General features: G+C 46.3%; 1 protein-coding gene and 1 pseudogene across 1 annotated transcript in view; one reads left to right on the forward strand and one right to left on the reverse strand.

Moving 5' to 3' along the window:
* The window catches only part of Slit1 (slit guidance ligand 1), a 148,448-nt gene extending 140,374 nt beyond the window's left edge, over positions 1-8,074 (reverse strand). The window contains exon 1 of the mRNA XM_033761226.1: positions 7,968-8,074. Within this exon, the coding sequence (XP_033617117.1) occupies positions 7,968-8,074 (107 nt within the window). The remainder of the gene's footprint in view (positions 1-7,967) is intronic.
* Positions 8,075-13,512: 5,438 nt separating this feature from the next.
* On the forward strand, positions 13,513-13,981 carry LOC104858030 (annotated as a pseudogene).
* Positions 13,982-16,713: the final 2,732 nt, after the last annotated feature.

Here is a 16,713-nt window from a genome sequence, read left to right on the forward strand (position 1 = left end):
CCCTTGACACTTCTGATCAGCCACCACGGACGCCGACCCCACTTCAGAGACTTCTGGCGCCCCTGCCCACCCAGCCTCCCAGGCCTCTCCTCTTCCCAGGAAGCCTGCTCAACCTTGAAAGTGCAGGCCACCCTGGGGGTGGGGGCTCCGCATCCCTGACAGTTCTGGGGGAGCCCCATGGCAGCGCACCCTCAGACCCAGCTCCTGCTCAGCGTCGCGCTGCTTCCTCTCTTACAATACTGTCTTACAACACGGTCACCTGCGTGCTTTGCATCACCCTAAATGCCCCCACCCAACACACACAGGCATGCACATGTGCGCACCTGAACCGCAGTCTTCTCGCTCAGCTAACTGCAGCCACCATGTCCTATACGGCCACAAGCCCACCGAGTCCAAGCTAGCACGACAACAAGATCCCCGTGCCTAACACGCTGAGGAGATGGGGCTTGGTGCAGACCGGCCGCGTCCCACCCACAACCTGCAGGCTGCAGGTGGCTCTGGACAGCTAGTAACACGACCTCACAAGATGGTTCAGTGTTATTATGTGATATTTAGCAATGCTTTGATGATTCAGCTGCAAAGTGCTCGAGCACAGACTGCGTAAGCGACGAGGAGACCTTGTGTAGGGGCGGGTACCATGCTAGCTCCGCCTCCTGCACCTACTACACAGAGAATCGAGACCCACATAGAGCAGACATTGCATGTGCCTGTGCAACTCGGTGAGTAAAACAAAGCAACTACTACTAATAATATTTTAGCCTGCTTACACGTGTGTGTGCCTGTGAATACAGATATTTATTGGTACTACGCAGACATGTATGTTTTCTTATTTAATTGTAAAGCTTTAGCTTGCTTGTTACTTTGTAAAAGAATAAGTTAAACCAAAAAAAAAATGGTAAAATGTCCCACTATTTTTGTTTATGTTGCTAGACTATAATTTAAAATATTAAAAGATAAGGGAAGTTTCGTTATTTATATATATTGATGATATATTATATATGCAGCTAAAGGCAATTCCTCTTCACCCAGTGTGGCCCTGGCAAGCCGTGGTGTAGACCAGCAATGGTGAACCTTTTAGAGACTGAGTGCCCAAACTGCAACCCAAAACCCACTTATTTATCGGGAAGTGCCAAAACTGCAATTAAATCTGAACACTGAGGTTTTAGTTTAGAAAAAACAACCCGATGTTTGGCTGCTGAGGTGACTTGGCTCACGTGCTGAGTGAAAAGGCTCTGCATCCCTGCTGCGGCACAAGTGCCATAGGTTCGCCACCAGTAGGATGATGGTCTAAGAGCTCTGAGCAATAAGAAACAGCCCTCTGCAGCACATGTGCTGTGGGTTTGCCACCACTGGTCTAGAGCTGCTCCCGGTAAGAACAGCACTACACATTACTCACTCCCACAGCGCAAGACTTACATCCCTACCCAAGACTCTGAAGAAAGGGCAGCTCTCAGGCACCAGTGCCTTCCTAAGGCCAGCACCTGGTAGATGACAACCACAACTGTCTGACTGAAGGGCCCAGGCTTTCAGTCCAAGTGGACAAGCCAATAATGAGTTCAACTCATTCTCTGTGCTCTTCCCCTGGGCCTGCTTCCTGATTCTTAGGAGCAGCTGAAAATCTCATTCTCTGTTCCTTGTCTCTTTTCTGCAAGGTTCTGATGTGGGTACAGTGTCTCTGCAAAGGAGCATGGTCATCAGCAAGTGCTCCAGACCGAGCCACTTTCCTGTCCTAAAAGCTATGAGGACACCTTCTCCAAGTAACGAGGGCTCTTTTCAATGGAAAGGTATTTTTGGGGTTTTTGGGTTTTTTGTTTTTTTTGTGTGTGTGTTTTGGTTTGTTTAGTTTTTTTATTTCTTGTTGTTGTTTTGTTTTGGGGATTGGGAATTAAGCCCAGGCCCTTTGCACTGAACTATATCCCAGCCCCTTTTTGTTGTTGTTTTTTAGGTTTAGTTTTTTTTGTTGTTGTTGCTGTTGTTTGGTTTAGTTTGGTTTTTTTAGACATAGTCTCATAAAGTTCCTAAATTGCCCAAGTTGATCTCAAACTTTTGGTCTTCCTGCCTCAGTCCCCCAAGAGTGCAGGGATTACAGGTGTGTTGTTTTTTTTGTGTGTGTGTTTTGGTTTGTTTAGTTTTTTTATTTCTTGTTGTTGTTTTGTTTTGGGGATTGGGAATTAAGCCCAGGCCCTTTGCACTGAACTATATCCCAGCCCCTTTTTGTTGTTGTTTTTTAGGTTTAGTTTTTTTTGTTGTTGTTGCTGTTGTTTGGTTTAGTTTGGTTTTTTTAGACATAGTCTCATAAAGTTCCTAAATTGCCCAAGTTGATCTCAAACTTTTGGTCTTCCTGCCTCAGTCCCCCAAGAGTGCAGGGATTACAGGTGTGTGTTACCACACTCCAATGAAAACTTTCTTTCTTTTTTTCTTTTCTTTTTTTTTTTTTTTGAGACAGGGTCTAACTATATAATTAAGGATGGCCTTGAACTCACTATGTAGCTCAGGCTGGCCTCAAACTTGCAGCAATCCTCCTTTCTCAGCCTCACAAGTGCTGAGATTACAGGCGTGCGCCACCACACCTGGCTGAAAAGTCTTTTTGTTAATCGAATTAAATATTATCCCCTGGAACAGCCAGCAGTGTGTTCCTTCTGCAACATGACCATTCTTCAAACATTAAAAACATCATCATAAGCCCTTTAAAGTGGCTCCCATCCCAAGCAAGGCAGTCTTCCTTCCGACCATCCTCCTGAAACTGTCATCCCCAAACCCAAAACTTCAAGGCATTTTGATTGTCTTGTTTCTCTTATTATAAAGGTATGTCAGCCTTACTTATATGGGCAAAAATGTTAACAAGTTAAGTGGATATCAACAGAACATCCATGATCTGAATTCATCACACCCATGAAACAGGATAGGTACTGTGCAGCCATTGAAAATGCTACAGATCTGTTTGTGTTGACAAGGAAAGCTGTCCATGACACAGAAAGTGGCACTGGGTTACAGGACAACCTGTATTCTATGAGCCCCCTTCTGCAAACACACATGCACACCCCAAGACAGGATGGGCACAGGATGAGCTGGGGCTGTGTACCACCCGTTAATGGCTAAGCCCTAAGTAGTGAGACATGAGGTGACTTTAGTTTCTTTTTATGCTTTTCTGCATTGTAATTTTAAAAGGCATCTATATTTTATAAGATAATATCCAAGTTATTGCATTGAAAAATAAGAGTAAAGATTTTTTTTTCAATTTTCTGAAGATGAAAGGAAAAATAAAATCATGCATAATACCATCATTATGAGTAATCGCCACTAACATTCTGGAATTTTTCTCTCAAGTCCTCTTTCCTTTGGGTACAATTTTTATATAATTGAGCTAAGTCAACAATTAGACTAAGTAAAGCCTTCCATTAGTTTTTGAAGAGGGGAGGATGAATAGGCATAACTATTACACCCTTCCACAGCTCTATGCTTGGCTTTCTTTCCTCTTGAGGTTCTGACTGGCTGTAAAGTGTCCCTTCGTTTGGGTATATCAAGTGCCTGGACCATTCCCTGTCCTTGGAACACCTGTGTTGCTTTGACATTTTTCATTTATAAACAGTACTGCATAAATCTTGGTAGGCATCTGGGAGGGAAACATTCCAAAAACACAATTACTCCGTCAAATGTCATGAGAAATCCAAAGAAACTTACAGTCATCTGTTCATTCCTTAGCATGGCAGCAATGGTTCATAAAACAGTTGACTCTGATAAATATTCCCATTTCACATATGGAAAAATAGAGGTAAAGACAACTGCCAAAACAGGGCCCAAATGAAACCCGGAGTGCTAAAGACAGAATCACAAAGGAGGGGTGGAGATGTACAGGCTGACAAGATTTTCTGAAGATATGTAGCAGCTACAGTTCTCTCTCCCACCCCTTTGCACCAGCACACAGTGGGCAGACACAGAGACACATTCTTTTGCCCTGTCCCTGCCCCTCATTTCCTACCCATCACTGGGCCTACTCAAGAAGAGACGTGGACACAGGGCGAAGAGATAACAGTGCAGACAGCAAAGCAAATACAGCCTCTCCCCCAGGAGGCCTTACTGGTGGTTTCCAGGCAAGACTGCCCCACATCAGCCTTGCTCTCTACTTAATGCCAGAGCTAAGGGCCTCCTCCCTGGGGAGCACCCCCCCCGCCAGGCAGCCCACAGCAGAGGAGGCAGCACAGTGGTGCCCAAGATGCATTATTGCCACTTAGGCTGCAAACAAGACCTCCAATGGGGAGCCCACACCCTCCTCAGAAGGATGACCACAGCATGAGTTCCTATTCTGAGCCAGCCAGGTCCTCTGGACCTCCAATCCAGCACAGGCTGCCGGAATGAAGCAAGAGAGTCATTGTTCTTCAGTGCCTGGTTTCTCCAAAAACAGGTGGTACTGCAGTGTTGCCATGGAAACCCCCTTCCCAGCAAACTGCCTGGGAAGACTGGGACATGTTGCTGGAACCCCAAGAATATTGCAGCTTGAATAGCAAGTGGGGTGGGTCCACTGGACCAGTCCCTGGCCTCGTGTCTCAGGAAAACCCAGGACCCCAGCTAACACGGTCTCCCTGAGGCTGTCAGCAAAGACCACAGCCATCACGTCTCCTTATTGGACACCTACTGTGTGCAGATCTTAAACCTGGCTGTAAACACATTTCATCTCCTTGACCACAACCTAGGAGATAAGTCATGTCGTTTCCAATTTATGGATAAGGAAGCCAGAGCAGGCTGATGAAGCAACGCGCCCAGTACCACACAGCTAATAAACACAGCAAGGATTGCACCCAGATCGGTGTGATTTCTCGTCTTTCCCTGCACCACCATATTTTGTGTTGCTGGGCTCACATCCCATCTCATCATCTTGTCCCCAATTCTAGGCAGTCATACCCTGAACAGGGCTGAAGGGTCACTTGGGTGCTTTGGATTGAAAGCCTTGCTCTCGAGTCCTGTACTGAGACCACATGCTGTGCCCTGACCACATCAGTGAACTCTCTGCTCCAACATCATACTGCATGTGTGGCCTTGGTCGTGTACCTTAACTTCCCTGTGCCTCAGTGTCCCCAACTTGTAGAATGAGGATGACGTTAGTACCCACCTCTTAGAGATGTAGTGAGGTTTAAGTGACTTCCTATTTCTGAAACATCAAGAACAATCAGGGCCGGGGGTTTAGCTCAGTGGTTCGGTGGCCTGCCTTGCAAGAGCAAGGACCCGAGTTCAATCCTCGGTACCAAAAAAAAAAAAAGAACAATCAATGCCTGGTGCACCACGAGTCCTCCCCATGTCAGTATTACCTGCAGTGATTATTTTTGCTACTGCTGCTACTATTGTTATTTTCCTCAAGACCATGACTCCCCCAGGAGGCAGTGTCCCCAGGCCCATCTCAGGCTGGTGCTAGAGTAGCAGGGCTAGACTGAGCAGGAGCAGTGGGCTACTCTTGTCCCAGAATGCTAAAGACCAGGACAGTCACCCTATGATGGTTCTTTCTCTTCTGTATGATCTCACCCTCATCCCTCTCTGGAAGGAGGATGTACACCCCAATGGCAAATGTCCCAATTTTTGTCAGTTCCCAGACCGAAAGAAAAATCCAAGTGACAGAAGAATTGGAGAAGATCCTCCAAAGCAAAGTTACCAAGAGAAAAACAAAAACACACAAGGATTTCTTGAATACTCACAGGAGATAATAATTTGATCACCAACAGCTAGATGTCTGTGATAAACCAAAAAACAGACCCTCAGATTTCCTGGGGCTGCAGGAATAAACATCCTAAATTCTCAGGGGTGGTTCTGGTGGGGGCTGCCTGCACTTCCTTCATTTGTATTTCTCATCCTGGAGCTCCTGCCATTCTTGCTTTATCTGCCAATGAGAAGGCCTCCAGGGCTATAAACCCTGTTTCTTAGCTCTCTCCTTTGAAATCTGACTCTAGCCCAATCCATGGAACAGAGAGTCTGCAGCCAGGCCCAGCAAGCTGAGGGAACAATGTCCCTCCATAGCCACTGTCCTGACTCCCGGCCTGAGGCGCACAGAACCCAGCACCTGTATCCCATCAACCCACCCCACATCTCCACCCTTACTCCAGCAGGCCTGCAGAGCCACCACCAAATGGGCTCCCCATGTTCTTCCTGGCTCCCTGTCAATTTGCTCACCAAGCCACAGCTGGAGTGGTCCTTACATGTTTCAAATCTGATCAAGACCCTCCCTATTTAAACTCTTCAATGAGTCCCTGTTGCTCTTGGAATCAAGACAAAAATGTCTTTATCATGAACTACAGGTTCTGTGTGGCCTTCCCTGCCCCACCATGCAGCCAGTCCCTCCTCCACTTCTCCTGACACTGTCTGCTTGCAGCAGGGCTTTTGAACCTGCCGTGTCTCTGCCTGGCATATCTTTCCCTCCCTCCCTTGACATAACCCACTCCAACACTCCCTTCCAGCTGTCAAACCCTCCTGTCACAGGCCTTCAGAGTACCCCCAATCCTCTGCTCGTAGCACAAGGCAGGCATGATTTTATAATGATCTGAGGGGAATCCTGGTGATGTCTCAGCCCACACCAAGATCAGAAGCTCTGTGAAGACACAGACTGTTGGCTTTTCCTCACCTGTCTCCCCAGGGACTAACACAGCACACGGCACACGACAGGTATTTCAATAAGGATTTCTTGAATGCAGCAATGAATTTGCATTAAATAGATACAGCAAACAGCATTGAGTAAAGTGGCTTTTCCATGTTTCCCCACTCAAAACAAAATTTTTTTTTCTACTAATTACAACTGCTCTTCCCAAACGGACAGTGAGGATGCCACCCACTTACCCAGGCCATCGTCTCTCCGTGTTCTTCCTTCACCCTATGTAAACCTAATATGAGCAAGAAAATAGTGCCCTGGAGGTCCACCCTGCCAAATGAGAAAGCTTTCCACTAAGGACGCCTTCAGCAGGGGGAAGAAAACAAGAGTTTTCTCATGCCAGCTCAGGGGCTTTCTCAGGAGGCCTAAGAAGAGTGGAAGGGTAAGTGTTTTCCCAGGCCAGGCACTGTACCTGCTGCCTCATCATCACTAGGGCCACATAATACTCACAGTAACCCTCAGTAGAGGAGGTGTTACTGACATCATCCTACAGATGAGGAAACTGAGGCTGTTGGTTAAGGGGCAGCTCTTGGAAGCCAATCCAGGTTGACTCCGTGTTTTGGCAGAGTGTTGGTGTCACATGGCTGGGCTTGGAGTCCAGCTTCACCCTACACCTTCTATGATCTTGGGCATTACCTTTCTACAGCTTGACTATGGTCTGTCCCCTCCAAAACTCATGTTGACATTTAATCCCCATAGTGAGATCATAAGAGGCAGGAACAGGAGGGACCTTTAAGAGGTGATTAGTGCTCTGTCTTCAGAAATGGATTAATCCACTCATGTGATTAATGGGTTAATAGGTTAATGGATTACATTAAGCATGGGTCTGCTTTAAAAGTCAGGTGGGCCAGGTCTCCTGTGCTGTGATTCCCTGCACCACATCAGGACTCTTCCAGCACAAAGGCCATCATCAGATGTAGCCCCTTGACCTTGAACGAGATCCAGGAGCCAAAATAAATCTGTTTTTAATTACGTTCTCAATCTGTGGGACTGTGTTATTAGCAACAGAAAACAGACTAAGACATACTCACAGTCTCAATTCCGTATCTGTGAAAGGAAGGTAACAATGGTCTGTATGCATTAAAGGTGTCTGGTGGGTAGAGGGTGAGGGCAGGAGGACCTAAGGGCCAGAGCATGCAGCCTGGGGCTGTGGAGAGGTGGGGTTTGGTGGAGAGGAAGCCCTGAGCATCTCCCTGCTAAGCCCTGGCCAGTATCACGTGACCCTGAAGTCCAAGGCCTAAGAACAGTAAGTCACAGGCTCAGCCCTCAGCCTGCCAACTTTGGCCCTCCGGGTACAATTGTCCTCAGCTCCTCCTCTAGGAAAACACTAGTCCCTCACCTGCAGGGCTCCCCACCTCCCTTCAACTCATCAGGCAGCCCCTCAGCCCAGAACAGCCCAGAGCAGCCTCCTCCTCGCTTGCCCACACACCACACCAGCGTGTGCATCTGTGTCCCCTCCTCTAACTGCTTCTTTCCGGGGCACCGACTTAGCTCCTCCAGGAGAGCTCACACAGCAAGCTGAAGCAGTGTTCACGCAAGGTCCTTTCTGAAACGCCACCTCCCCTGCTAGGCCATATCTGATTCCGCACTGCCGTAACCCCAGCACATTCTGGGGTGCCTGGCACGTACTCCCGTGTCCCTGGCTGAGCCTTCCCCACAACCGCCGGGCCTCCGGGTAATGGTCCCCTCCTGTGTCACTGCTCCAACTCCACTGAGCCCACGGGCCAGACACCAAGGCAGTGCTGCAACCACCCTCCACCAGGTGAGAAGAGAAGGAGCCCTAGAGATGAGTAGTCACGGGCTCCCTGCCTGAGCAGATTGCTGTCAAACCCTCACTGCCTTGTGCCGGGGGCTCCTTGAGGAGCCAGCTTATTTCTTTGGTCGAGCAACAGCCATATCTATACTGGCTCTATCTGCTAACCGAGCCAGCTTATATGATCCTCACACTAGCACCTGGCTCTAGGGTTCCTTATCAGTCTTGATTTACAGATGGGGAACCAAGGCATACGGGGCTTGAGAATTTAAGTTCAGAGTGCTAGGGGTAGAGCGTGGTAGAATGCACACCTACAGTGCACAAGGCCCTGGTTTCAATCCCCAGCCCCCCCAAAAATAATAACTTTTTTAGAAAAGTAAGTTAAAAGTCACCCCGCTGCTAAGCAGGTTGATGAAGAAGGACTTGAGCCCTGAGGTGTCTAGTTTAAGGGCCCAGCTCCTTTTTACTGTGGTGGTGGTGGTAAAATACACATGACATAATATTTACCAAATTAACTATTTTCAAGTTTACAATACGTTGAATATAGTCACACTGTTGTGCAACAAACCTCCACAACTTCTTCGTCTTGCAAGCTGAAACTCTGTACTATCGTATAGTCTCCTGGTGCACAAGTACACACATACACACACACACACACACAAACGCATGTGAGTGTACACACAGACACCTGCCCAGGCCCTAGCAACTGCCTTCTGGGTCTCAGTGAGCTGGGAACTTCATATGAATCGTGTCCTACTTGTCTGTATGCAGTTGGCTTATTTCATTTACCATTATGGCCCCCAAGTTCATCCATTATTGTAGTATGTGTCAGAATTTTTGTAAATATATAATATTCCATTGTAAATTTGTTTATCCATTTGCCCACTACTGGGTTGCTTTTACTTATCAGATATTGTGAATAATGCTGAGCATGAATGTACCGATATCTTTTTTTTGGTACCAGGGATCCAACTCAGGCAGGCAGCAGAACCACTGAGCTAAAAAATCCCTGGCCCTGTACCAGTATCTTTTTGACACCCTGCTTTCAATTCTTTTGAGTAAATGCCCAGAAGTAGAACTGCTGGGTCATATGCTAATTCTGTTTTTCATAGCAGTTGTATCCTTTTACATTCCCAGCACTGGGCATAGAGTTCAAATTTCTCCATAGTCTCACCAACATGTTATTTTCTGTTTGGGGGATTTTTTTTTTCCAGTGCTGGCAACTGAATCCAGGTTCTTGTGCACGTTAGGCAAGTGCTGTACTGCTGACCTACACCTCAGTCCTTTTTCTCCCCCTCTCCTCCTTCTTCTTTTCTAGAATCAGGGATTAAACCCAGGGTCTTCACACTGAGCTACAATCCCAGCCCTCTCTTTTTTTTTTTTTTTAACTGAGCATTAAACTTAAGACCTTGCACTTGAGAGGGCGGCGCTGTGGCCACTGAGCTAAACCCCATCCTATTCATCTTTTTTTTTTTTGAGACAGGGTCTCCCTAAGCTGTGAAGTTTCCCAGGCTGGGCTCAAACTTGAGCTCCACAGCACGTCTGTTCTGTCCAGTCCTTTCGCTACTGAGGCTACACTTTGCTCTTGTCAACCCCTTTTCTGGGTTTGGGTCACCCTGCAGCCACCACACCCACCTCCAGGCCTCTACGCCCATTGTCCACCAGCCCCTCCCCACTTAGTGTCCATCCCAGGCCCTGAGAGGCCACCAGCCACTGACTCCCCGACATCAACCTCCACTTGCAACCCCACTTCCCTGCTGTGCCCAACTCTGCTCACCATCGTCTACCTCCAGACCAGACACCTTTGCCCTGTGCCCGCCTGCAACTTGGGTCCACCCCAAAAACAGGCAAACAGGAATCAGTCATGGCCACTTTGCCTTTGTTGTCCTGATGCTAAGTACTGACAGGGGTTTTGTAGGTGCTGAATGAATGTCTAGCAAACAAGTGAATGAATGAAAGAAGCCAGGCCTTCCTGAGCAGAATATATTTTAAAGCCAAATGCAAACACATTTCAGAGCCTCAAAACTCAGGGACTCTCAGCTAACCACTTAGCAGCCAGCTGTTTGGCCCTGAGCATATGGCTTTACACGTCTGAACCTTTCCTCACCTGCAAAGCAAGGTTAACAATATCTTCCTCCCAGGACTGCTGAGAAGGAGAAGAAAGACACAGATGAAGCATCTCACTCAAGACTGGCATGAGGAAGGAGGTCTGAACAGGAACCACGGACACCACCAAAATGTCCTCCCACCTGTCCATGTCATTCACCTATCGTGCCCCTCCTCCGCTCCCACCCTCAAGGGCCTGTCTCTAGTCCTCCACTGCTCCTAGGAAACAATTCAGCCCAGCTTTGAAGTGACCCCACCTCCTGTTCCAGCAGCTTGCCTTGGCCCTCTTCCTCACACAGAATGCCGGCTCCCCACGCTGCTCAACCTCCTCTCCAGATCCAGCCTCCTCTGGCTTTCACATTTGAAGTTGCTCCTCATTTGGCCAGACTTTTGGCTACCTGGGTGGTGAGCAGGCTGGAGCTCCTCCCTCTCTGTTAGTGTGAGCAAAAGCTTGCCCTCCTGTAGTCTCAAAGGACATGCTTTTTTCACCAGAAAACCCTAGTACCAAGTACACATTCGGAGCACCCCAGAATCCAGAATCCAAGCTCCCTGCATCACCTTTGCCAAAGAGCTACCAAATCGGTCCTTCCAAAATGGGCCTGGCAGTCTGCATTTCACCCCAGCTTGCCAGCTGGCATGCCTGACTCCAGAGCTCAGCTGTATTGCAGACACAACCCTGCCCTCCCAGGCTGACCTCAGGGCCCGAGTGCCGTTGCTACTGGCCCTCTGCAGCACTCACAGCCCCTGCAGGAGCCCCAACTCTGTGCTGCCTGTAGTAGAGTCCTACCGCTACTAGAACAAATCACCACATACTTGGGGGCTGAAAACAACACAAATTCATTGTCTTTCCATTCTGGGGATTAAAAGTCTCCACCCAGCCTCTCCAGGTTAAAGGCAAGGCATTGGCAGGCCTGCGTTTCCTTTATCGCCTTGCTTCTTTCCTTGGCTCGCGGCCTTTTCCTCACATTGCTCCAGCCTCTTGCATCCATCATCACATCTCCCACTCTTGACTCTGACCCTCCCTGCCTCTTACAAGAACCACTGATTGCACTGGACCCACCTAGCCAATCCAGGATCACTCTCTACCTCAAGATGCTTGACTTCATCTTATCTGCAAAGTCCCCTTTCCAACGCGAGGTGGTGTACTCACAGGTTCCTGGACCTCTTTGGGTGCCTCTACTCAGCCTATCACAACGGTGTTCTTTTCTAAAGCAAGGGTTAGAACCCATGAAATCAAGACCTGCCATGTAAAGGTACAAGATCCCAGTAATGAATATAACTGTACTGGATACCTAGAATGTACCAATAAACTCAATTAAAAAAAAATAAGAACCCATGAAATGCCTCACCAAAGGTTAAAAAACAAAACAACAAAGGGCCAACCAACAAAGTGGTTCTGCTGCCTGTTTTGCAAGCGCAAGGTTCCGAATTCAATCCCTGGTACCAAAAACAAAAACAAAACAACTCACTGAATACATGTTTTTAGAGCGCTGACAATGTGTCAGGCAACAGGATTACAAAGACATGAGACACGGTCCCTGCCTTCAAGAAAGCCAAAACCTGAGGTATTCCTCAAACTACCTCATCAAAAAGGAGTAAGAGTCTCTGCTTTACAGAATTCCAATTAATAAATGTAAAAGGAATGAGGGAAATAGAAAATCACCATTGCATAATAATTTCACATAATAATTATTATGGGCAAGATTCATTCATTGTTGCTTAAATTGCTAAGTGAGAATAAAAGATAAAACAGGATATCACATGGTCTCAAAGTATCTTCCCCAGGCTAGATGCAGCGTCTCCTGTCTATAATCCCCACTGCTCAGGAGGTTGAGGCAGGACAATCCCAAATCCAAAACTCTCCTGAGCTGCTTAGTAGGACATCATCTTAAAGTAAAATACAGGGCCAGGGATATAGCTCAGTGGTAGAGAAGCCATAGATTCATATGGGAAGAGAGTGACTTCTTAGTAGAGAAACCCAGCAGATGTGCTGTTTTAACAAAAAAATAAAAGCTAACATCACTAGCAACAAAATATATCATCTACTAAAAGGACACACCAAGAAGGGCACATCACCTCTGTGGCATTCTTACCAAAAATGCATATCCTCACGGAATCGTGAAAAGCACCAAATTAATGCAAACCAAAGAGCATTCCACAAAATAACTGACAGGTAGGCTTTCAGCAGTGTCAAGGTCATGAAAAGCCAAGTAAGACTACGAAACAGTAACAGACTGACAGAGACTAAGGACAGAAGACCAGAGACAATAAGGAATCCTGGATGGAAAAAAATAGCTAGAGGCAGAATAAAGTCTGTAGCTTAGTTAACCAACTTGTAGCCGTGATAATTTCTTAGTTTGGGTGACTGTTCTGTGGTTATGAATGACATTAATGTTGGGGGAAGCTGGTAAAGAATAAGTGGGAACTGTCAGGGTGGTTTTCCCAACTATTCTGTATGCCTCAAATTATTCTGAAATAAAAGTGTTCTTTAATTTTTTTTTAAAGTCTAATATAGCAATGACAGGGGTCAGGGATTTAGCTCAGTGGTTCCGCAGCCTGCTTTGCAAGAGCAAAGTCCCAAGTTCGATCCCCGGTACCAAAAAAAAAGAACAACCAAACAAAGCAATGACAGCAAAATTTCTGCCACAGAAAAGCTGAAAACCAGTCACTATGATCAACAGGTCTCTCCATTGTCAGCCTTCCCTACCCCAGACATTCTTCACACCAAAGCCAGGTAACTGAATTTATTAAAACACCATTTGCACTCATCACTTGTCACCCAGGGGCAGGTGCTGAAAGGGTTTTGTCAAAAAGATACAGAAGTTTGTATCATCGTGTCTCGGCAGATGTGTCTCAGCGGCACAGCATTTGCCTGCTAAGAGTGAGGTCCTGAGTACAGTCCCTGATATAAAAAAAAAAAAAAGACAGAATTGAGTGCCTTCTTCCGCCGTCTCTCTCCTGAGTGTGGGGACGTCTTCCTGCTTCCATCTCCCTCAGGCCCGAAGTCCTCTAGAGACCACACACCATGCCTTCCATTAAGTTGCAGGTTCTGATGGAGAGATATTTGAAGTTGATGTTGAAATTGCCAAACAATCTGTGACAGTCAAGACGATACTGGAAGACCTGGGAACGGATGATGAAGGAGATGACCTAGTTCCTCTACCAACTGTTAATACAGCAACATTAAAAAAGGTCATTCAATGGTGCACCCACAAGGGTGACCTTCTCCTGAGGACAATGAGAACAGAGAAAAGCGAACAGATGACATCCCTATTTGGGACCAAGAATTCCTGAAAGTTGACCGAGGAACCCTTTTGGAACTTAATCTGGCAGCAAACTACATAGACCTCAAAAGTTTGCTTGATGTTGCATGCAGGACTGTTGCCAATACGAATAAGGGGAAAACTCCTGAGGAGACTCGCAAGACTTTCAATATCAAAAGTGACTTTACTAGAGAGGAGGAAGTCCAGGTACAAGTGCAGTGTTGTGCCTGACAGTAGAACACTATGAGAATTGTTCCAAATACTAGTTGCCCTGCTGTTTATAGTTGTTACTATTAGACCAATGCATCAGCAAATCAGTTGTACTAGCATAATATTGTCCTCATTGCCTGTGTAGTTTGAGTACAGATTCCAAACCAATGGCTGAATTTCTTCTAGTTGAGTAGAAGCTGCTGTTTTTCTTTACTTTGAATAAAGCTGAACTGTGGGTTTTCTGTAGAAAGTTGACATGTTGAGCATTCCCTCTTCTTGCTTTTTTTTTGGTACCGGGGATTGAACTCAGGTCCTTGTGCTTGCAAGGTAGGCCACTGAACCGCTGAGCTAAATCCCCAGGCCCTCCCTCTTCTTGTAAAGTGATGTCTGCCTAGTTTATTGTCCAGTTAACTTTAGTGAGCTTTTAAAAGTTGTCGTCGAAAAAAAAAAAAGTTATCATCTTAAATAAAACAACTTGCATTTTAAAGAAAGAATGGCTGGGCATGGTTGCTCACTCCTGTAATCCCAGTACTCTGAGAGGCTGGGACAGGAGGATCACAAGTTCTAACCCAGACTGGGCAACTTAGAAGCTTATCCAGACCCTGTATCTAAAAAGAATTGCTGGGAATACAAGGATATAGCTCTGAAAAGTCAAAATAAATATGATGGTAACAAAGTACAACTCAGTGAATAAAATACTCATCCACATGATTATTATCAAACAGATGGAGGAGAAAAGACTTTTCTGACAGTAGAATGCCAACTAACAGAAAAAATGATGGAATTAGGAGTTCAATGGATGCTAAAACCAGTGGATTGAACTATGATGAACAGAATATCCGCATGGCCTTAAAATATCTCTCCATAAACTACTTGTTAGTAACATTTTTGAAAAGTTATTTTCAGCCAAGAAATCAAAGCTAAAATCTCCATTATTGGGACAAACTGTCTTCTGACATGCCACAGAGAAGGGGATAATGCCACTTACATGGCATTCCTTGCAAACATGCATAACAGGTATGTAACCATCAGCACAGATCAGATGTAGCCACACTGAGGAACGTTTTACAACGTAGGTAACCTGTATTCCTCAACAACATCGTGGTCAAGAAAGACAGAGGAGCTCCAAATTAAACGGGACCAAAGAGCCATAACCATTAGATGCTACTTACGATCCTGGCAGGATTCTGGACCTGGAAAAAAAAAAATCACCAACAAAGATAATATGGAGAGGGCTGGGGATTCAGCTCAGTGGCACTGCGCCTGCCTCACAAGTGCAAGGTCCTGAGTTCAATCGCTGGTACCAAAAAACAAACAAACAAACAAACAAACAAAAACAAATAATGGGCCAGGGATTTAGCTCAGTGGTTCCACTACCTGCCTCATAAGCTCAAGGTACTGAGGAAGAAGAAAGAAGAAGAAGAAGAAGGAGAAGGAGAAGGAGAAGGAGAAGGCGAAGGAGAAGGGGAAGAGGAGGAGGAGGAGGAGGAGGGAGGAAGAAGAAGATTGTTTTGGTACCAGGAATCTCTATGCTCCTGAGCTACATTCCTGACCCCAATGATACTGTTTTGGTTTTTGGTTTTTGGTTTTTTTGGTACCGGGGATCGAACTCAGGTCTTTGTGCTTGCAAGGCAGGCAGTGGCACCACTGAGCTAAATCCCTGGCTCCCCAATGATACTGTTTTGATGTTAAATTTGATACCCTTATTGTTTGTTTGGTTGGTTGGTTTTGGTTTTTTGAGGCAGGGTCTCACTTGAAAGCTCAAAAGTTGTCAAAATACCCAGGCTGACCTTGAACTTGTGGCAATCCTCCTATCTCAGCCTCCTAAGTACTGAGATTACAAGCTTGTGCTACCATGCTTGGCTCCCTATTTTCAGAAAATATTCAAGAATTTAAAGGGAAAAAAAATAGCTGGGGTTGGTGCCTCACACCTGCAATCCCAGCACTCTGGGAGGCTGAGTCAGAAGGAGTCCAGGTTTGAGTCCAGCCTTGGATACTCAGCAAATTAGTGAAATCCTGACTCAAAATTTAAAATTTTTAAAAAGGGCTGGAGATGCAGTTTAGTGAGAAGGCCCTGGGCTCAATCCCCAGGAAGGAGGAGGAGGAGAGGAAGAGGAAGAGGAAGGAGAAAGAGGAGAAGAGGAAGAAGAGGAAGAAGAAGAATATAGTCATGGGGAAAAAATTACAATGTCTCCAACCTTTTTTTCCAGTACAGGGATCTGGAGGAGAGGAAGAGGAAGAGGAAGGAGAAAGAGGAGAAGAGGAAGAAGAGGAAGAAGAAGAATTATAGTCATGGGGAAAAAATTACAATGTCTCCAACCTTTTTTTCCAGTACAGGGATCAAACTCACAACCTTGTGCTTGCCAGGCAGGCACAGCTCCAACCTATTCTTAAATGGCTCAAAAAATTTTTTTACACGTGTGAGTGTGTGTAATACATGATAAAGCAAATGGAGCAAAATATGGACAACTGACTTAGGATAAAAGATATATAGTCCCTCAGCCCTCAGGTAGGTCTGCCCCTCACCCACCTTGCAAGTCCAAGGCTCGCATCTTCCGTGTGCCCCCAATTATTCCCTTACTCTCATCTCACCTCTCTGCTTACAAACCTGCCGGGTTCAAACCCCACGCCCCGCCCCCGTAGCAACCTCACCCTTCCTCCAGTCTCACACTCTGGTGACCCTCATCGATCTCACTTCTGCGCTGATGCATTTTATGCTCTAAGCATTTTATGTGGATTATCTCATGTGAACA

Source organism: Fukomys damarensis, unplaced genomic scaffold, assembly GCF_012274545.1.
Source record: "Fukomys damarensis isolate Sample0158 unplaced genomic scaffold, DMR_v1.0_HiC HiC_scaffold_8, whole genome shotgun sequence".
NCBI classification, from domain to species: Eukaryota; Metazoa; Chordata; class Mammalia; order Rodentia; family Bathyergidae; genus Fukomys; species Fukomys damarensis.